Genomic DNA, 22,544 nt, shown 5'->3' with positions numbered 1-22,544 from the left:
TACCTAATCAAATCAAGTGCCTGAATTTCTAAAGAGATTGGCATACCGTCCCAACTGGAACAAAGCCTACTTCTTCGATTGGGCTTTATTAGCATTTCCGCAGTTATTAACCTAGAGCTTTCTTCTCTAATGACTCTTTTGTTTTATTTTATCGTCAGGCACGAAGATGCATTAGGAAGTCTAGGAGGAATTTCTGCAGAAACCTTTGAGAAGGGGAAGTCTGTGAGCAATTTTTGAAGGGATTCTGGGATAAATATTTGATTGAAAACTTGGAAAAAGGATCCATTAGAGTATACTTGAACATATCATTAGTATAAATTTCTGAAAAAAAATATCTAATCGTAGTAGTTGCAAATTTACGAGAAAGGATGCTTGGAGGAATTCCTGATGAATACCTTGGTGGTATTTGTGCAGAATGCCTTATGTAAATCCTTTTTGGAATCTCTGGAGGAATTCTCAGAGGAGGAATGTATAAGAAATAGCTTTTCAACAAATCTTTGGGGCATTTTCGAAATTCTTTGGGTAAATTTAGAAGGAATCCCTGAGGATTAAACGGAAGACAACGTTGAGGAATTTCTTAAGGAGCTTATGCAGAAATTCCTGCAGATGTCCTTGGAATATTTTCGTTAAATTTCATTAGAGGAATCCTTGAAGGAATTGCCGAATGCATCTTTAGAGCATTTCTTGTAGGAATCATCGGAGGCCATCCTAAAGAAATCCTATGAAAAATTACTGAAGAAATATCCAGCCACAATTACTAAAGCATCTCCAGGGGAAATCTCTTTGGAGAAATATTTGAATATTTGGCAATCGTCGGGAAAATTCTCGGAAAGATCTCTGGAAGAATTCCTAGTGAAATCCCTAGAAGAACTACAAGAGAAATACTTATAATATCTCCAGAAGTAATAGTAATCCTTGAAAGTATTCTACGGCCATACATAATAAATAGACGCCAGGTAGCTTTTCAAATACATTTTGTACAACTTGAGAATCAAGAACTTCTCGACAACTTCGCTAAAAACTACGAACATATGAATGAAAAATTATTTTGATGAAAAAAAAAATCTGTTTTCATGTTCACTAGCGCTACTTAGTGGCAGTAGTTTGAAACAAGTGTTTCATTGCATGTCATGTTCATCAACTTTGCCGTAGAAACCATCTCTATTTTATTTATTTTTTATTCGTATATTATATCTTAGGCTTATCCTTTATACACCATCCGTATTAGTTATAACTAGCACCGCCTAGTGGAGGAGTTTCGAACCCTACAGCTTATCATCTGTAAGACCTTGACCTACCCAACAACTTTACCAAAGACACTATAGTCAGGGTTTTGAGCTGTCGCAAGTGGTAACAATTACTTGACAATTTAATGTGGTTCCTGTTGTAGTGCAATCACAGATACCACATACAGGGGATAGACAAAACAATCGAAACAGGCAATATTTTCATTTGATAAAAAATGTTCAAGTAGCTGTAACTTTTTGAAAAGAGCTTCAAAAATTCTCAAATTTTCACTGCTAAGTTGATCAACTAGTTTTGTATGCACGAATTTATAGAGATTCTAGAAAAAGATGAAATCATCCGATAGCATACTTTGAGCTGTTATATCTCCGAAATCAATGAACCAAATGCAATGAAATTTAGACTATTTATGACCTCTGTAATGAGCTATGAAAAACTTTCGACTTAACATAAAATTCTTAAGACGGAAGAAAATTATAATTTATTAGATTATTTTTCTGATATAACACCAAATCATCCAAAATTTTAACATCGTTCCAAAATTCAAAATGCTGATTATATTTCATTTAAATTCCCTCTAACTGACTACAATACCAATATGTTTTGAAAGAAAGTATCAAAATATCCGGCAATAAATTGAAAAAAAAAAGTAATGGGATGCATATTATAAATAAAACAATTTACTAAAAAATCATAATATAAATGTAATTTTTATCACTTTTTATCTTATTAATTATTTTATATTAAGTCAAATGTTTTGCAAAGTTTATTATATAAGTCATAAATGGTCAATATATCGTTCCATTCGGTTCATTGAATCCGGAGATGTAACCGCTCAAAGTTGGCGATCGTATAATTATACATTTTTTCTAGAATCTTTATAACTTCGTGAAAAAACCTGATCTTTTCCAAATTTAGACCACTTAAACACAATTCGGGCCCATATAGCCGAGGCGGTAAACGCACGGGTATTCAGCATGACCATGCTGAGGGTGACGGGTTCGATTCCCGGTCGGTCCAGGATCTTTTCGTATAAGGAAATTTCCTTGACTTCCTTGGGCATAGAGTATCTTCGTGCCTGCCACACGATATACGCATGCAAAATGGTCATTGGCAGAGGAAGCTCTCAGTTAATAACTGTGGAAGTGCTCATAGAACACTAAGCTAAGAAGCAGGCTTTGTCCCAATGAGGACGTTACGCCAAGAAGAGAGAGAAACACAACTAGTTGATCAACCAACAGTGAAAATTTGATAATATTTGACGCATTTTTCAAAAAGTTACAGCTAGTGTAACGTTTTTAAAAACTTCAATAATTTTAAATTTTAACCATTTATTTATTGTCAATTTACTTATAATGCAGCAGACAGACATTTAGTCAAACCTATTAAGAATGGACTAAATAACTTAAGATTGAAGAGGATGTGAACTTTTTTTTTAGTTTCTTCATTTCTTTTTCCCCTGTTTCTTAGTTACTGATGATGTTGCTTTGACTGTAATTGTTTGTGTCATATATATCATATACCTCTAGTAATCAGGAATGCGACACAAAGTGATACCAAAGCAATGTTGTTCATGAACCTAAAGTACTGTGTGAACCTGGAAAACACGAAAGTGAATCGCCATCCCACCTCGTTCAAATCTCGACGCGGGCAATGCCAAAAAACGGGTTGCGAAAATTTATAAATGGCTATGATTAAAGGATTTGGGCAATGGATCTGTTCTACGCTGCTGGAAGCTCAGATTGCCGACCGGCATAGTAAACCCGGAACAGGCGGAAGTACATCATATCCCTCCAGCCAGCACGGCATCGGACCTTATGCTTTGCTCTTTTCTAATGGTGGCATCATTTATTACGTACGAGAAAGCAAACCATGCGGAAAAGTGTGTTTTCTCGACTCAGCTCTCAGGATAAAGTCTGGATACGACGTCGGCTGCTGCTGCTACGATGGATGCTGTCCCATATCTTTTGCAGCAGATATACGCACGCAGTGATTTGAAGCGTATTCTTTTATTCAGGGTTTATGCAGGACTGTTGTTCGATGTCGGGTTCAAGCGCTTGGCTTGTCTTCTAGATGGGAAAGCTTTGATCATGGTCTTACCGTTTATCCAGCCGTACAATACGGAAAGGGATATGTGTCACTTCCGGTGAATGAAATTTTGAAATTTATGGTTTACTGATTTTATAAAGCTGTGATACAACATTTGACGCATTTCTCTACAAATATCTCAGATTAAAAGACTCAACAAATTCGAAAATAATTCCCAATACTTGGCTAAATCTATTTGAAATCCCTTCGAAATTATTTCAAAGGGATTACACACTTAGAGCCATCATCTTCCATCTGATAGCCAAAATCTCTAAGCACCTTGTAATCACCTAGTAGAACACCAGTTTGACAATTTTCTTCGAGTTCTTATCAAATTCACACACCCCCACAGGTAAATCTAGATTTTTTAGAACGGCTTTGACCAAATTTTCGCTAAACTGTATCGTAGGCCGAGAACGTAGAACCCACACAGCACCACAGCAGCGTTAGTGTAGCGGAAAATGTGCCAACGACGACCAGCAGCGGGTGATTTGGCTTGCCTGAAAATTGTTTCGAGAGTTTCCAAGAAGCCCTCTCTGCCACCTACGAACAATCTTCATCCCAAGTTTATTCACATTTTGCACCCCCAGTTGGCTCGGCTTTCTGCAGCTCGTCGACTTCTCCAGCATCAGCGTGGAGGCGGTGCGTAGTTGTTGCGTTGAGCACTTTTGTTGTGCCGCCTTCTGGGGGTCCCCTTTCGCCGGCTTCACCCACACTGACTGCGGCAGGAGTGGAACGAGCAGCAGAGCGGTACTCATCTCCAAAGTAGAATACATAGTCTCGCGCTCCTTGGGTTTGGGTTGACAATGGCGAAATCAAGCACCCTCAGATGCCATCTAGCGAAAATGTCAAGGAATAGGTCACAAGCAGAGCATCAAGTTGTTGAACGTCGTCGTCGTCGTCGTCTTCGCCGACGGTTGCTGCCATAACATCCCATACCGTACCGTACCGTACCTACTTGTGTCTTCAAATATGAAGTCAGTGTCTGTGGGAGGCCATCCAGTCAACTGAGTGAACACTGAACAGCTTGATTTGCTTGTTGCAGTGGCGTGCTTCTGGCAGCTCAAGCAAAAGATCGCTGTGAACAATTTGATAGCCATAACGTGTGTTGCTTTCAGTTGTTGTTGTCATATTTGAACAATAATATGATTTTTTTCTGTTGTGCTGGAAGGAAATCCCTTTGGTTTTTTTAATTTCAGTTTGATTTGGTCAATCAAAAACAACTACATATTTTCTTAACACAACGTTTCGGTCCTTATTGGACCTTCTTCAAGAATTCCCCAAGAAACAGAAGTAGTTCAATAATTGTTTCTTAAGCTAAAATTAGCTTAAGAGTGTTCCACTTTTGTACAGCAAAACTGTTTCTTGGGTCTGTAATGCCTTATTTCTTTTGTATGAACTGAATAGATTGGTATAGATAATGGTGTTTGTTTGAAAGTCAAATTCGTCATTTAGTGGTGGCTGTAATAGACATATTTAGTGAATTTGACTTTTTTTCTGGCCAACTAGCACCGTTCGACGCCAGTTGTGTTTTACGTCGGCGTGTCTAGGAGCTAAGCTTTAAATTCCGACGCCCAGGGAGACAGCCACAACACCTGGGACCCTACATATCGAACCCATCAACACATGGGCCGGGACCTACGTGTTGGCGTAGCTAGGGGGGTTCCAGGGGTGCCTGGCACCCCCTAGAATGAATTTGGCACCCCCTAGAATTTTGCCTTGATATTAGCCTTGATATTCATTGATATTGAAATTAAAACTTCACACGATACTTCCAATATTTATTGATGGCGCATTTAAACATAACTAAAGCTTCAAACGCAATGACTTCATTGATAATTTTACGTATTAGCGTTTTGGATTTATATTCTATAATTTAAGCACTAAAAATAAGGGGGTTCTGATTAATTAGTTCAAGACCCTAATCCTAAGGATTATCCTAAGATGCTATATGAAATGTGTATCAGTTTTTCGGTTCTGGCAGTGGTTTGGGTGAATAATTTTAATTTAACCATTGACCCTAAAACTGCACCACGCTCGCGCTGTATGTGACGAGCTTGGTTTATGATCAGCAATTTCATTGGAAATTTCTTCTGAAATTTCAGTTGCAACTCATCTAAATTTCCTTCCACAATTCCTTTTTCAGTTTCTTTGCAAACTTCTTTGGCAATTCGATGGCAATTTCTTTTGTAGTTATTTATGATTTCAGTGTATTTATAATTATTGCTTCCAAAAATTGCCTCGGCAATATGTCTATAATTTTTTTCTGCATTGTTTTTTTAATTAATTCGGAAATTTCTTAGGGAATTCCTTTGGCTGCATCATCGATGATTTTTTCGGCGATTCCTTTGTGAATTACTTCGGTGTTCAGCACTTTCTTTGAGAATTCCTTTTGTTATTTATGTGCAAAATCTTACAGTAATGCCTTTCAGATCTTCGGCAATTTCATTGGAAGCTTTTTCGGTAATTCCTCTGAAAATTCCCTTGGCAGTTAATTTGAAAGTTTCGCAAACAATTATTTTTATAATTCCATGGGAACTCATTTCACAATTTCTTTTGTATATTATTTGGGGATTTTTCGGCTATTTCTTTGCGAATCTCTTCGGCCATTCCTCTGCAAATTCTCTGATAGTTCCTTTGAAAATTCAAAAATTCATAATTTACAACGGAATTGTGATGTTGCGAAATGGTGTTGCCGAATCAATTTGCAAAGAAGAACTCAAAAAGATTCTCAATAAAAAAAACCATAAAAAATCAAAAAAAATCCTGAAAAATTCCCAGAGAAATTGCAGGATACATTTCCATCAAAATTAAATAAGAAGTTTCCAAACAATTGGCAACTGTTTTAGAAAGTTCTTAGGTAACTTTGATGGCAATTTATCCAGAATTTTTTTTGGAATATATCATGAACTCTTTGAATATATCATGAACTATTAAAGGCATCTTTGAAGAAATTATGGAAGCTTTCCGAAGAAAATTTCCATGAAACTTGCCACAAGTAATAAAAACATCTTGTACCGACTTTTCGAACCCTCTAAGCAGAATACCCTCTTCGAATGAGTGTAATCAGTTTCGTACCTTTCTTTGACAGATACGCGTATTTCGACTACCACTTGTAATCTTCCTCAGTGTCAGTTATCCACTGAGGAAGATTACAAGTGGTAGTCGAAATACGCGTATCTGTCAAAGGATAAGCAACATAGGGCGGAATTAAAAGGTACGAAACTGATTACACTCATTCGAATAAAAACAATGTAAAAATATGCCAAAAAAAATTTTGAAAAAAATTTCCAAAGAATTGCTTGATTAATTTTCTAAGAAATTACCGAACAATTTTCCAAATACCATGCCGGCGAAATTCTTAAAGGAACTATTGGCAAAATCATCAAAGGAATTTCTGATGGAATTTTAGAATGAGTTCCAAAAGGAATTGCCGAAGGAATTTTCAAGCAAATTCTGAAGGGATGTTCGAAATAATTCTGAAATAATTACCGAAGATTTTTTCAAAGAAATTCCTGAGGGATATCTATAAGGAATTTGCCGAAAAAGATTCCAAAGCATTACCTAAATAGTTCCCAAAGCAGTAACAGAGCCATAGCGTGATCTCATGGAAATATTTCACTAGCGTACCTTTAATTTTTCCTACTCAGAGACTGTGCTGTATTTGCTCAAATAACAAGATGTTCATGATTTCACTAATTCAACAATAAATTTTGAGCAACCCATTTATTTATTTATTTATTTATTCATAATAATTCTTGTGACGTAAGACTTCGTCTTTTTTTGTTGCCACAAAAGGATTTCAAATGGAATATTACATAATTCATTTCTTAATGGTACACTACTTTAACTTGTTCCTGAAGGTTCCGTTTATACACTATCTAATTCATGTTGCAGAATGTGGAGAGAAGATCCCGCTTGAATCCAATAAGAGAAGTACACAATTTTATACTGATGGGTAACGCATTCCAATGTACAATGCTTCTCACAAAAAACGATTGGCCATAATACACAGAGTTATGATGAGGTATACTATAATTCATAGTGCGCGGTAATCGCATTCGAGTTATTTTAGAGAATAAATAGCTTGGAGTCTCAGAACTTATTATCCTATAAAAGTTTAGACATAATCTATATTCAAAGAATCTCCAAAATGAACAACCAAGTAATGTTTTATGCAAATGTGTAACTCTTGAAAATCTTGAGAGGTTATAAACATTGATAATTAGTTTCACCAGTTTCAATTAGGAATGAGTTGAGCAACAATACAATTATTGTTTTCCTAGTAAAACCAACACATTTCCTCGGTGGAACTATACTGGGCTGCACACCTGGCAACACTAGCGCCAAAAGCAAAGCAACGGCAAATTTGTACCCCTATTCGAAATGGGACTGGTCACTTTCCCAGTTATTTCAAAACAACCGTTTCAATGCTTTACACAACCGCACTGCTTGAGCTTGGACGTCTGTTATCTGTGTTTTTATGAAGGAATCCTTGAAGAGCTTTCAAAAGAAACCATTAGAGACATTTTGGATGGAATCAAAGGCAGATTTTCTAACGGAATATCTGGAGGAATTTCTGAATGAATTTAAAATTTACGGTTTTCTGGTACAGTTTATTGGGAAATTCATGAAAGGTTTGTTAGCGGAGTTCTAGCAGAAATATGTGGAACAATGCTTAGTAAGCATGGAAGAATTTCGGAATGGAAGACTTTCTAAGCGATGTGATAGATTTTTATTTTTTTTATCTATAGCTGACTTTCAGAAGGAAACTTTAGTGGAATTCGTAAAGAAAGCTGTAGAAGATTTTCTAAAAAAAAAACCCTAGAAGATTTTCTGACGGAATTCTTTGGATTTCTTACGGAATCTCTGCAGGGTTTTCCATAGGAATTTATGGAGGAATTACTGCAAAAATCTATTGAAGAGTTTCTAGGTACCTAATCCTTAAACATACTTTTGCAGGAATAAATATCCATAAGAATTCCAAAGAAAACTTTGGAACTCTGAAGAAATTGTGGAAGATTAAGGAGTGTATCGGAAAGTAGTTGAAAATGTTCAGAATGCTCTATCTCGAAGCTGGATTGGTCTTTTCATTTCGGTTCTTCTATGAAATCTTCACAATATAGTTAAGTTTAGAACACCTTGAAAAAATTTGGAAAATGTTTAGTATTATTGAAAATATGGTTAAGTGAATACACCTCACAAAATAAAAATCTGCACAAAATGCAATTTTGTTAAGATTTTTCAACATTTCAAAAATCTGTAGCGATTAAAATTCGTACGATAAAAAATCTGGAAAGTATTGATGCTTGTTAACAGTTATGTACACATAACATATCATTTAACACCGACTTTCAAAATTCATATTTTCGATAGAAAAATCTCCTATATCTACAAAATGGTCCACTCCAAAAAACGTCTATTTTTTGGTCAAATTTTGAAGTTCTACTTTTAATATCTTAAAAGGTTTTAAAATTTTATTTTTTGCTCTAACTTACTCGTCCATATATTAAAAAACATACCCTATTTAAAAAAATGCGAATTTTTCATTTTATGTATTTTTTATTTGCGTAAACATGATTTGGAGGAGCATAGAAAAAAGGGGTTCCTCAAAAATGGCCTTTTTTCATTTTTAAGAATTGCGCTTAAATGCAGTGGGAATTTTTCTTGAAAAAAATTATTTGCCTATATCATGAGGATTCTGGAGCTTATTATATTTGCACAAAAAAGTTAACAGTTTTCGAACATTATCGAACTTTTCTCGCAATTTCAATTTTTTAGAAGGTGTGCAAAAATTTAAAAACATGCGTTCAGTAATCTAGGTTAAAAACCCAGTTAAAAGAAAATTTTTAGAAAATCATAAAAGCCATTTCTTTTTTCAAGGATTTATACAGTATCTCCAAAAATGAAATTACTTAAAAGTTGTACTAAACTATTTTTGAGGCTATTGTAAACATTTTCAACTACTTTACGATACACTCCTTATTCAATAAAATTCTTGGAAAGATATCGGGACAATTCCTATGACTAATTTCTGAATAAACTCCTAGATAACTGCCTTAAAGATTCCCTGGAAGAATTTCTGATGGAATTTAGAAACTCCGAAATTTCAAGAAAAGCTGGAGAAGAATATATTTTTTTATTTTTTTAAGGATCCCTAAATGAGTTTCTAGGGCCCATATAGCCGAGGCGGTAAACGCACGGGTATTCAGCATGACCATGCTGAGGGTGACGGGTTCGATTCCCGGTCGGTCCAGAATCTTTTCGTAAAGGAAATTTCCTTGACTTCCTTGGGCATAGAGTATCTTCGTGCCTGCCACACGATATACGCATGCAAAATGGTCATTGGCAGAGGAAGCTCTCAGTTAATAACTGTGGAAGTGCTCATAGAACACTAAGCTGAGAAGCAGGCTCTGTCCCAATGAGGACGTTACGCCAAGAAGAGAGAGAGAAATGAGTTTCTGAGAATTTTTTAAAGTAATTCTTAAAGAATTTTCCAAAGAAATCCCTTGAGAAAATTTCTGAAATATTTTTTGAAAGATTGAAAGATTTTCTGATGGCAACCTAGCAAAAAAATCTAAAGAAATGGTTCTGAAATGAACCAGCCTCGGGCTGAAAATCTCATAAATAAAGACATAAAAAAAAGAAATGCTTGGTGAAATTGATGAAGTAATTTCTGGAATACAATATTTTATTTGGGGAATAGGAATAAAAAAAAACACTCAATGGTAGTTTTTTTTTGGTGAGAACGATCTAAAAATTCTGCTGGAATTGCAATAGATTAAGCGCAAACAAAAATTTACTGGAAATAACAATTGTATGGAGTGAAAGAATTTTTTCAAAGGAATTGTTAATGAAATTCCAAAAAAACTCGAAATAAGTAACGTTGGAAATGCCGAATGTTTTCTGAAATAATCGGCTGTATGAATTCCTTAAATAATTACTGAAGATATCTTGAAGAAAATACCGAAGTAAAACTGAATATCACATTAAAAAAGTTCCGACGAAATTCTCAAAAAAAAATAAAAATAAATGGAATTTCCGAAGATATTTGCAAGATAATTTGCGAGGAAGTTGTTAGAGTCATTGTCGAATGAATTACCAAAAAAAAAAAACTGCTGACGTAATTGAAAATGTTTGAGAGACAACTAAAAAATTCCGAATGATTTGTTGATGGAATTAAAAAAAAAGCCAAACAAACTTATCAAGGGATTGCCGAAGAAGATTTCATGGTCGGTAATTTAATTACCGATGAAATTGTCAAAAGATGTGCCGAAAGTTATTTTGTAGTTAATTTAAATTTAAAAAATAATTTAATTAAAATTAAAAAAAAAAATACATATTACCGAAGCAATTCTCAAAGAAATTGCCGAAGGGAGTCAAATGAAAATGCATAAGAAATTTTAGATTCCAAAGAAATTACTGAAAAAAATTCAAAATGTATCTAAATTGGCGTACAAATGGTAATACAATTTTCAAATAAATTGCTGGGAATATTCCCTGAGGAATTGCCGAAAGAATGTTTTGCCGAAAACAAAAAAAAAAACTCAATTATCCGGTCGAGTTTTGGAACTTCCGAAATCATGTTTCTTGCTTACAGAATGCTGTTAGAAGTTGAAATTTTGACACTGATTACTAATCAAAGTTTCACGAAAGTGAAAATTTTAGCTTCATACAGCAATTCATTTACCAGATATATGTTTGTGAAGCTTGACAACGCGACTCAGGATTGATTGAAATTTGGTGTCTTTTACAGAAAGTTTGTAATTTAGCTCAAGAATAATGCATGCATGCGTTGATGTCCTCACCACGATCGGCACTGGCACCCCCTAGGAAAAAATCCTAGATACGCCAATGGCACCTACGGCTTTACTTCCTAAGGAAGACATGATGACGGATTTTATGTCTCAGATAACCCCATCGACGTCGACGGGAATTGAACCCCGACCTACTGGGGGTGAGAGACAACAGCGCTTATCGCTACACCACCGACGCCAACCGGTTTTGACTTTCCGGAAAAACAAAGTTGGGAATTGAAAATTGGAATCCGTTCCATTATTTCACGCACTGCTTTCTTTTTTTCAAGATGACGGGTGGAATTTAGTTGTTTCTATCTGTGTCTAGCTTGGATTACATCCATTGTGTGTGAGTGGTAGTGACTGGAGTGGTGTTTACACTCGTTCTGTTTTGATTTCGGCGTTCTGATTTTCTTGTGTTTTTGACTGTGTGTAGAAGTGCCGCGTATACAATACATAAATTATCTGTGTCTGTTCATTTGTTTATTGTGTTTGCTGTGTATCTGTTAAAGCAGCTCTCTAGTATTGGTCATCTAGTTTACTGATTGCTCTGTCTATAATGTTTACATAGTCTAATCTGAAAGTGCGTCCCGCGTCTACTGCATGATCTACTAGTGCTGTTTTCTTCCGAAATTCAGCTGCCACTGCTTTCTCAAATCCTTGAAATCATTGAAAAAAGGATTAATAAAGACTGAAACGTCGGGTTAGGAAAACATATAGTTGTTTTTGATTGACCAAATCAGACTGAAATGTCAAAGAAAACCCTAAAGATATCACCCAACGTACAGTCGATTATTAAAAAAAAATACTTTAATCCTTCAATCTTAATAGGGTGACGAAGGGTATTATCGGCAGGTTTGTTCTCTTCGTCATGGGATGTTTTTGTGGGCAAAATTGCCTGAAATTTGGACATATAAATGCAGAACCCAGAGCTCTTAGACTGCCCAACAAAACAACAATTATTTCTCGTCATTTGATAGAACTACACTTTACCTTTCGATTTCTAGCTTTGACAACCTAGATAAATCGTAAATAAAAAAACCCTAATTAATCCACCTAGCGGTGATGGTGCCTTTCTCGTGCTTTAAAATATCCTTTCAACAAAACTCGAGCGACATGTAGATGACATTGACATAAATACAAAATGAAAGCTGCTTGCTAAATCTACTAAATATGGATACATTTTATATTAGCATAACATCCAATATTCAGAAAATATAAGACAACGATCCAAAACTCAAACCAAACAAGTGTCATGAAGCCGCAAAATTTTGAAACGTCATTTTAGATTTTCCGGTCATTATTTTATGACTCCGGATATCTACCCCAACTAAACTAACCGCCATCTTGAACATTGAGACACCATCTTGGATGTTCTGGTATTCATTTTTGGACTCTGCACCTAAAATTACATAAAATAGTCACCGTATTGAATTTTGGCATGTCGTTTATGATTTTCTGGTTACCAGTTTTGGACGAAGACCGGCATTCTTCCCCATTCAAACTATAGCCATATTGCAGACCTTGTGAAACAGCGCACACCACTTTCGAAGCCACAGCTGAACCCGCAACACTACCGGGAATCTAATGTGGTCTGACCCTATTTTTCCATCAGGTTGTCGATAAGTCGTGATCAGTCTTCGTTCTACTGCTCGTGTTGTGTGTAGGTAAGAGGTAACGATAGCGCACGAATGTAACAAAGCCGACTGACACCCGACTGCGGCAACGAAATGAAGGTAGTAAAAAGTGTCGAATGTTTACAAGACTGGTCGTGATTTGATGTACCGCATCCATGGGTTTGGTTAAATTTTACATTTTACTACCCGGATCTGATTCCGGGTAACTACCGGCTGAACCAAATATGGTCTAACATTATTGTCTTGTTAACTGCTCATCGGTTAACCAAAAACGCTGCAAATTGAAGGTGTCACATGCAGGGTTTGACAATTTCGACGGGACTCTCTGAACCAATTCCGGACCACTACCAGTGACGTAAGGCTATTTTCTAGCTAACTGTTCATCAGGTTATCGCAAAAGCCACGATTTGATGTGTCACATGCCTGGATTTGGTTCACTTTTACATTTGGCCTCTTCCGGCCACTCAAAACCGATTCCGAAACACTTGCTGACCGTTCATTAGGTAATCTAAAAAGCCGCTATTTGATGTGACGCATGTACGGGTTTGTTTCTCTTTCAGATTTAACCACTTCGGCGGGAACCCCGGAACGGGTTCCGGAACACTACTGGTTCAGATATGATCTGAGATGGTTTTCCTGCTCATTGTCCATCAAGTCATCGAAAATGCCGTGGTTTGATGTGTCGCATGTATAGATTTGGTTCAATTGTATATTTGGCCACTTCCAGCGGGACGCCTAGAACCGGTTCCAGAACACTACCGGTTCAGGTATGGTCTGAGATGATTTTCCTGCTCATTATCCATCAGGTCATCGAAAATGCCGTGGTTTGATGTGCCGCATGCATGGGTTTGGTTCAATTGTATATTTGGTCACTTCCAGCGGGACGCCTAGAACCGGTTTCGGAACACTACCGGTTCAGATATGATCTGAGACTATTTTTCTGCTTACCGCTCATCAGGTTATCGAAAATGCCGTGGTTTGATGTGTCGCATGCATGGGTTTGGTTCACATGTATATTTGGCCACTTCCAGCGGGACGACTAGAACCGGTTCCGGAACACTACCGGTTCAGATATGGTCTGAGATGATTTTCCTGCTCATTGTCCATCAGGTCATCTAAAATGCCGTGGTTTGATGTGTCGCATGCATGGGTTTGGTACACTTGTATATTTGGCCACTTCCAGCGGGACGCCCAGAACCGGTTCGGGAACACTACCGGTTCAGATATGGTCTGAGACTATTTTCCTGCTTACCGCTCATCAGGTTATCGAAAATGCCGTGGTTTGATGTGTCTCATGCATGGGTTTGGTTCACTTTGATATTTGCCACTTCCGGCAGGACACCCGGAACCGGTTCCGGAACACTACCGGTTCAGATATGGTCTTAGACTATTTTTCTGCTTACCGCTTATCAGGTTATCGAAAATGCCGTGGTTTGATGTGTCGCATGCATAGGTTTGATGCATTTTCATATCTGGTCCCTTCCTAGGGTACCGTTCCGGAACACCTAAATGGCCATATCTCCGGAACGGCTGAACCGATCCGAACCATTTTCAATAGGAAACAATGGGACCAGATTCCGCGTCGAATGAACCGTCGGTCATTGAAATCGGATGAGGTTTACTGCCAAAAAGTGATGTGAGTTTTTTTGTACACACACATACACACACACACACATACACACACACACACACATACACACACACAGACATCACCTCAATTCGTCGAGCTGAGTCGATTGGTATATAAGACTTGACCCCTCCGGAGGCTCTATCAAATTTTCGTTTTTGGAGTGAACATATAGCCTTTCGGTACACCTTGGTGTACGAGAAAGGCAAAAATATGCGACAGATAAAACTTTTCCATGTTTTACGGGTTTTGTCCACTTTATGAGATTACCTTGTTGGTCGTAAATTTCACAGGCAACGTAAACAAAAGTTTGTTTGCACACAAACAAGTATAAGTAATGGCTGAATTATTGAAATAGTTTACATCACATAAAACAAAGACTATAAACAGATGAAAAAATGTGCAAAACTGTTGCCACTCAACAGCACAATTGTGCTGATTCGTCACGAAAGGGTTATCAATCTAAATATTTATTATTTGTTTCATGACGAAATGTGCCCAGATATCCACAGCTGTAAAGATGTTGGTTTTTTTATCATGATCATGCTGAGAATGACAGGTTCGATTCCCGGTTGATCCAGAAACTTTTCGTTATAGAAATTTCCTTGACTTTCATCGACATAGAGTAATCATTTTGACAGCGGAAACTCTCAGTTCATAACTGTAGAAGTGTTCATAGAACACTCCAAGCAACACACAAGTAACGGCACCGCAGGTTTTGGTTGCGCAGAAGTAACTTTGGCTTACATCTAGCAAATAAGCACATTACTTTCTAGCAGTAAGTCACAGTAGCAAAATCTGCGCTGCCGTGACTCTTCCGTGACATTTGTGTTCAATCAGTGCTTGAATCCGCGTGAATATGAAAAATGCGATCAGTTATCAATGCCAACCACCGCCACGAACACGCAAAGGGAACTGAGAGAAACCGAACGAAGTACGGCCGTTGTTCCTCAATAATCGGTTGGCTCGTGAAGCAAACTGACTGGAGATCATTCGTTCTCACTTGCAGATGCAAAAATGATTCAGTGAATTTCGTTTGTTGCTCAAAATTTGAAAAAATAATCATTTTGGGTGTGACTATAATAATCGATATAATTTGAGTTTATATCATTTGTACCGTAATAAAAGGATATTCATTGCTGTATACACCGCCGAAGAGAAAGATTTAGAGAGCCACAGAGCGCTGAATCATCGTTCCTCACTCTCAAACATATTTTTATTGCTCCTGCTCTCACTTGCTTCACAGCTAATGAAGTCACATAGCTGCTGCTTTGGGTTGAAAAGTTGCCGAGCAAATTTTGAATCGTCGGGAAAACGCTTCAATTTTTTCAAGCATTGCTTGTGTTACTGGGGATTAACTGAAAAGCAGGCTGAGTCCCCAGTGGGGACAAAATCTTTCTTCTAGAAATGTTTTTAGGAATTTCTCTAAAGATTCATCGCGAAATTGGTTTTCCAATTCCTTCGAGAGTTCTTCCAAGAACTTCTACAGATAAATTTCCGTAACTTGCTTTGAGAATTCTTCTAGAATTTCATTTCAAGATTCGTTCTGCAGCTCTTACATTCTTTTGAGGCTTGCTAAAGAAGAAGCCAAGAAAATGTCTCCGATAATTCTTTCCTTCAGAAACTTCTACGAATTTTATGCTGATATTTCGTGTTAGATTTGTGTGTAGTCCCCCAGAAATTCTTCCAAAAATTTCTCAAAATTTTTCACTAAAACTTTAAGAATTTTTTTCGAGAGCTCCTCTAGATTTTCTTTAGAGAGTTCCCCTAAACATTGTTTGCGACGGTTCCAAATTTGTTCCATCAGCAATTCCTCCTGAATTTCTTCCATAGATCTCTTGATAATCTCTTTTGAGGAATTCTCCAGAAGTTCCACCAAGGATATCTCCCTACATTGAGCCATGGGGTCTTTCTCCAATTCCATCAGAAATCCAACTGATGCTCATCTAATGATTCTTCCAGAATATGATTCTAAAATTGCTTTTGGAATTCCTTAAAGGCCTCTTTGAAAACTTCTCAAAGGTTTGCTCAGAGTTTTCCAAGTGTTGCTTCCAGGTTTCTTAGAGTTCCTATAAGCCTTTTGCAGAACTTCCGTGGATGATACTTCCAGACATTTCTGAAAAAAAAAAAATCATCCAGAAAGTTCACTGTACAGGGCGTGGCCAAAATGTTTGGGATAGGCAACTTTTTTTCTCTTACAAAAACTTTAACATGTTGTACCTTTTCATAGAGTGCATCGAAAAATCTCAAATTTTGACAGTTTGTCAACCTGCATCATTGGTACAAATTTTGGCTCGATTGATTAATCTTTCGCGAAGCTAGAACCGTTCTCGTAAAACACTATTTTCTAGACATCTTATTTTTAAGCTGTCATATCTCGGAAACCAGAGAATCGAATTGAATGAAATTTTGAACCTTTATAAACAACATATTAATTCTTCACAAGCTATTGAGACATAGGTACTTTTTGAACGTTGTATAAAGTTATCATGGATTGACACGTTTTGGATTTTTCTCGAAAAAAATGTAACTTTTTTACATCAATGTTAATAAATTTTAGTTTTGATATCCAAAGATTTTCCACTTCTGCTCGTAAGATACCTCTAGTAAGATATATTAGAGACTATTTGGATTTAAGAAAGAACATATTTAGTAATTTTTGAGTGGTATCATAAATTTAACTTATTTTCCTCTATATGGGTAAAAGTTTCAACCTGGTATAACTTAATTCATCGTGAGAAAATATAACATTTTATAATGTTGTATCAAGGATTAATATATTGTTGATAAACGTTAAAAAAAATCATTAAATTCGGTTCACTGGTTCCCGAGATATGACAGTTCAAAAATTAGTTGTCTAAAAACATGTTTTACCAAAACGGTTCTAACTTCGCGAAAGAGTAACCAATCATGAAATTTGTACCAATGATGCACAATTAACAGGTTGACAAACAGTCAAAATTTGAGTTTTTTTTTTTATGCACTCTATGAAAAAAAACAGCTTGTTGAACTTTTTTGTGAGAGAAAAAAAGTTGCCTATCCCAAATATTTTGGCCACCCCCTGTAAATCATTCAGGGGATTTAACATTTCATCTAAGATTTTTTTAAGAATTCTTCTAATGATGCAATAACGATTTCTTTTTTAATACTGAAATCCAAACATAATGTAAATAAAAAAAAAAACTTAACTACCCAAGTAACAAAATTAATTTTATAATGCTTTTGAAGTATTCTTCAACACCTGTTCTTTAAAACCATGCATAAACCAAATTGTTCTGCAACACGGCATCAACTCAACCACAAACCCGCCATAAGACCAAAGAGGCCCATCCTAAGATGCTCTTGAAGAGTTGTTTTTAAATTTTTCTTAAAACTTGTTGTACTTCCCAAGTTGTCCTCAAGGCGAATTGCTCTCTCCTTGTTGAATTCTTCAAGTGCACGATAAAACGATAATAAATTTGTCAGTGTTGTTGCTGATGCAGCTTTTATGTCGACAGAAAAGTTTGGTGAATTAAATTGAAATTAAAAACACAATGAAAATGACACATTATTGTAATCGGGATTAATTTATTACACAAATTGGAAATATTTCCGTGGTGTAACAAGGATGCCAAATGCCAAGCGAAATTCATCGTATAAATGTTGCAAGATACTTCCAAAAATTGCAACGCGCTTCCATTATAACGCACTAATAAAATATTTAAAAATATTATTCCTGGTCATGCGAACATTGCTCATGAGTTTTCTCAACATGGCTTCCATTGAAATCTAGGCCGGTGGTCGGTCCATCATCGATGGTTTTAATCAACATCACCATAAGATCGTCTTAAATTTCTTTCAACTCATGCCAGAGCTAAAAGCATAACTCAAGAATACTAGGATTTATAACGTTCTCAATGCAGCCTGGTTGGCCTCCATCCAGAACGCCTTAAATTTATTTCATCTTATGCAAGGGTAAGAAGTATTACTCAAGAGTACTCAGGTTTATAACGTTCTTGATATAGGTTTATGCAAACTCCGCCAAGAACGTCATAAAACATGTACACCAAATTGTAAACAAACAATAAATTATCGCACCGCGGTGGATTTTGTGAATCTCGTCCGATGAATAACCGGCCTTGATGCGGTGCAGTGCCTCATTCCTCCGGTCAGCACTTCCAACAGGTAAGTAGTTGTTGATTTTGAAGATCGATGATTGGAACCCCGATTGCACGGGAAACGATGTCCTAGATGACCATACCCACCTCATTTCGAATGCTGCAACCGGAGGAACTTGGCACTGCACCGCGTTGCGGTTGGGTTTCCGAGTAGGTGTTCTTGATTGGCAGCAATAATGGAACGATGAGAATCAAAATCTGATGCTTGAGTTTTTTCTTGTATTTTTCATGTACCAAACTGTTCTTATGCGAGAACAGTTACTCTTGATCAAGAACGGATGATTGAAGATAACTACAAGAACCTTATAAAACTGAAAATAAGTTCAACAGTTCTTGTTGTGTTTATGGTTTTATGAACTGAACCTCAAGTATTCTTGGAGGTGTTTTTAAAACCACATATTGACGAAGAATAGTTGTGCTCAGCTGAGACTCCGATAAGATCAACTAGAATATGCAATGTTCCGATAAAACTATCATAAAAACAAATAAAACCAAATAGAATTAAGATTGTTACTTGGGATAGGTAAGTGCTATCAAGTTACTCGAAAAAAAAATTACTTGTACTTTTGTTAGTGCTGTTTTTGTATTCCATTATAGTCAAAATAAAAATATAAGCCTTGGCTCAGCTGTTGAGAATCTACGAAATCATCGTAAATCATTCTGTATGAAGTTCAGAAATGACATGTAAAATTTACTTCTAATTATTGATACATCCTGCAACTTCGTAAAATTAACTGCAAAGACACAAATCATGTTTGTCATCGGATATCAATTTCTGGGCCCATTGTGCACTGTGCAAAGGTATAATGAAAAATGGGTTTCTCCAAAACAAAGGGTATTCCACTTTTAATTGGATTTTTCGTGCACATTGGATGTCGCATGTGCACAGCTCTCGTTCGCTGCGCCACCAAGACTAAGACTAATGACCCACTAGGTTGACATTTGGTCAACGAGTTTCATATTTCAAACATCTCAGCTGCAGTTTTTTTTTCTTTCTGTACCTAAAACCCAGAACACCGAAATGTGCATCGCCATACTAATCCAATTTTCTCTGTTTCTTTCTCGCTTTCGTTTCAGATCACATGGATTCAATCTGTAAAACCCATTTTTTACAACAACTGTATAGGAAAATAGATGGTGCTACACTCTCCTCCAAGAACGAGAGAAACCTAAACTGTGTTATCACATTTCAAACACACTCGATACTGCAGAGATTTATGTTACGTTTCGATATGCTACAATTAGACTGTAATGATCATTTATATGTATATGATGGAGCACACGCTGTCGGTACACATAAGGTAAGTCCACGAGCCACCACACCGTTCTCAAACTCTGATTTATATGTTGCAGGGTATATCATACATAGAACCACAATGGAATCACATTCGCCAATACTTCTACCCTGTTAAACGAAATTGCACACAGGAAAAGCTCTTTTCATCCTGCTCTGGGAAATTCCCATTGCCCAGGTTCTCTTCACTATTAGCAGAACATTTCTCGATTATCTAAAACATCATTTTCGAAGAATTGCTAATAAGTTTGGTCTCAATACGAAACGAACCATCCCCAACCACTATAATTCTCGGAACAATCATACAGCCGGCAAAAATATTAGAAATGCTCCAATTATTATATCAGCACAAGCGCCTCTGAACTTAGAGGCCCTACTCCTATTTCTATCATTCCACCGATGATGATTTGACGACGAGTGCCCTGGCAATATAATTCTCGGCAGCACAATTAGCATAAAATGCAAAATGCATCCTGGGCTGATTCATAATGAATTCCATCCCCACTTGATCCACATTCGGATCCGTTCGTTCGGTCGTCGGGGTCGTTCTCGTTCTTGTTGAAAGTCATTCAACGATATCAGTTGCCATGAAAGAGACTTGCTGGCTATATGAGGTGGAAGAGTGAGGATTCCGTGAACGGCAGAGCTCGAAGAGCTAGAAAGGAAGCTGCTAAACAAATGTAGCAACATACGTTTCCGGGAAATTGGAAGAGCTACTACGCACATGAGTAGAGTGGATGGTGGGTAGAAGTGGTACGATGGTACACTTGCTAGACGACTTCGTCCGTTCGTACTTTCTCTACGCATTTCTGATTGCAGAACTCATAACACTGTATTGAATACTAAGCTTTTCCTATCTTCAGAATCTTCCAAGAAATTATTGAAGTAAAGGCTTTGTGATCTACAAGTATGATTGATCATCTATCTGTAACATGTGAATGCCAGTAGATCACAAATAAAGCCACAGAACAAAACATTATATCAGTGTTCAGGAGCTTCTAAGAACTCTTTCAAGTTTATGTTAGGATCTGGAAGCGCATCAAGGAACAGATCAACCACAGACAAACAGACGTCTCACTCTACTCACTTCTTGTCGTTACCCTTTTTAACGGTTAATTCAAATATTTTGTAGTTCGCAAATCGCTCGGTTACGGCGCTCGCATCGTTTTTGCTCCTGTTTGACGTTTGCTCACTACTGCCACCTACTGAGTAGTTTGCGTAACACAGCCTGGTTAGCATTGGGCGATTATGTTTTCGTGACGATGGTTTTTATCGCAATTTGTTCCAAGTGATACGTCTTTTTTGCCTGTGGATCAACCATCAGATGACTTGTAAAATATGGTTGAAATACTAAATAACAGTGAGACTGCTGAAAAGTACGTAACTTGGTAACTTGGAAATGACTTTTGAAGTCTTGTCAAAATTCAAATACTGCCATTTAATCTTTACTTACCTTACCGGTCAGACCAAGGCTTGAGTGTTCTCTGTTGTACTTAGGAGTCCTCTCCATTCTACTCGATCCATGGCTGTGTGTCTCCAGTTCCGCACTCTGCGTAGGGTCCGCAGACCGTCCTCCACTTGATCGACCCACCTAGCTCGCAGCGCACCACGTCTTCTTGTGCCGGTTGGATGGCTCTCGAGAACCATTTCAGTCGGGTTGCTATCCGACATTCTGATGACGTGACCCGCCCACCGTAGTCTCCCGATTTTCGCGGTATGGGCGATGGTTGGTTTCCTCAGCAGCTGATGCAGCTCGTGGTTCATTCGCCTTCTCCAAGTGCCATCTTCCATCTGCACTCTGCCGTAGATGGTACGCAACACCTTCTTTTCGAAAACTCCAAGGGCGCGTTGGTCCTCTGCACGTAGGGTCCATCTTTCGTGCCCATAGAGGACGACCGATCTAATCAGCGTTTTGTAGATAGTTAACTTCGTGGTACGGCGAACTTTATTCGATCGTAGAGTTTTGCGGAGTCCAAAGTAAGCTCGATTTCCTGCCACAATGCGCCTCTGAATTTCTCTGCTGGTGTCGTTGTCGGCGGTCACCAGTGAGCCCAAGTACACGAATTCTTCAACCGCCTCGATTTCATCACCGTCTATATAAATTCGGGGTGGCGGGCGTGGTGATTCTCCCCTGGAGCCAGTTGCCATCATGTACTTTGTCTTCGACACATTAATGACTAATACGATGACACTGGAACAACGCACATCACTCGATCCATGATCGCCTTGATCAATCGTTTCAGTTTTTCTTGGAATCCGTATTCGTGCATAGCTATTCTGCCATTGCTGGTCTCGATCGATTGAATCATACGCCGTTTTAAAATCGATGAACAAGTGATGTGTAGGAACGTTGCATTCGTGGCATTTCTGCAACACCTGGCGGATGGTGATCATCTGGTCCGTTGTAGCGCGTTCACCCATGAATCCAGCCTGATATTGCCCCACGAACTCTAATTAAACTTTGATTAACAAGATTAAATAGCAATACATACTTGAATTTTGTCAAGACTGAGGCTTTGTTTAACACCTGCTTGACACTGAGTACTCGATTTCAAAGCTTTGAAGCTATGCTTCTCAGCCCCTTCATAATTAAAATTCTTGAAATTTTGACAGTTGATCACAAAATACTTCTATAGAAAAGAATTTCATCGTTGTTCTGAATTTATAGCCAGGAAAACAGGGGTAACCTCCATAACATAT

The 22,544-nt window shown here is 37.4% G+C and overlaps 1 protein-coding gene across 3 annotated transcripts in view; it reads left to right on the top strand.

Annotated features, from left to right (window-relative positions):
- Positions 1-22,544, top strand: part of LOC109621471 (uncharacterized) — a 337,341-nt gene that overhangs the window by 219,688 nt on the left and 95,109 nt on the right. For all 3 annotated transcript variants that reach the window (XM_062856491.1, XM_062856490.1, XM_062856492.1), the window contains exon 3: positions 19,628-19,851. In XM_062856491.1, coding sequence (XP_062712475.1) covers positions 19,628-19,851 — 224 coding nt within the window. The remainder of the gene's footprint in view (positions 1-19,627; positions 19,852-22,544) is intronic.

This window comes from Aedes albopictus, chromosome 3 (genome assembly GCF_035046485.1).
Source record: "Aedes albopictus strain Foshan chromosome 3, AalbF5, whole genome shotgun sequence".
Taxonomy (NCBI): Eukaryota; Metazoa; Arthropoda; class Insecta; order Diptera; family Culicidae; genus Aedes; species Aedes albopictus.
Note: the sequence above shows the minus strand (reverse complement) of the source record. Positions and strands in the feature narration are given on the sequence as shown.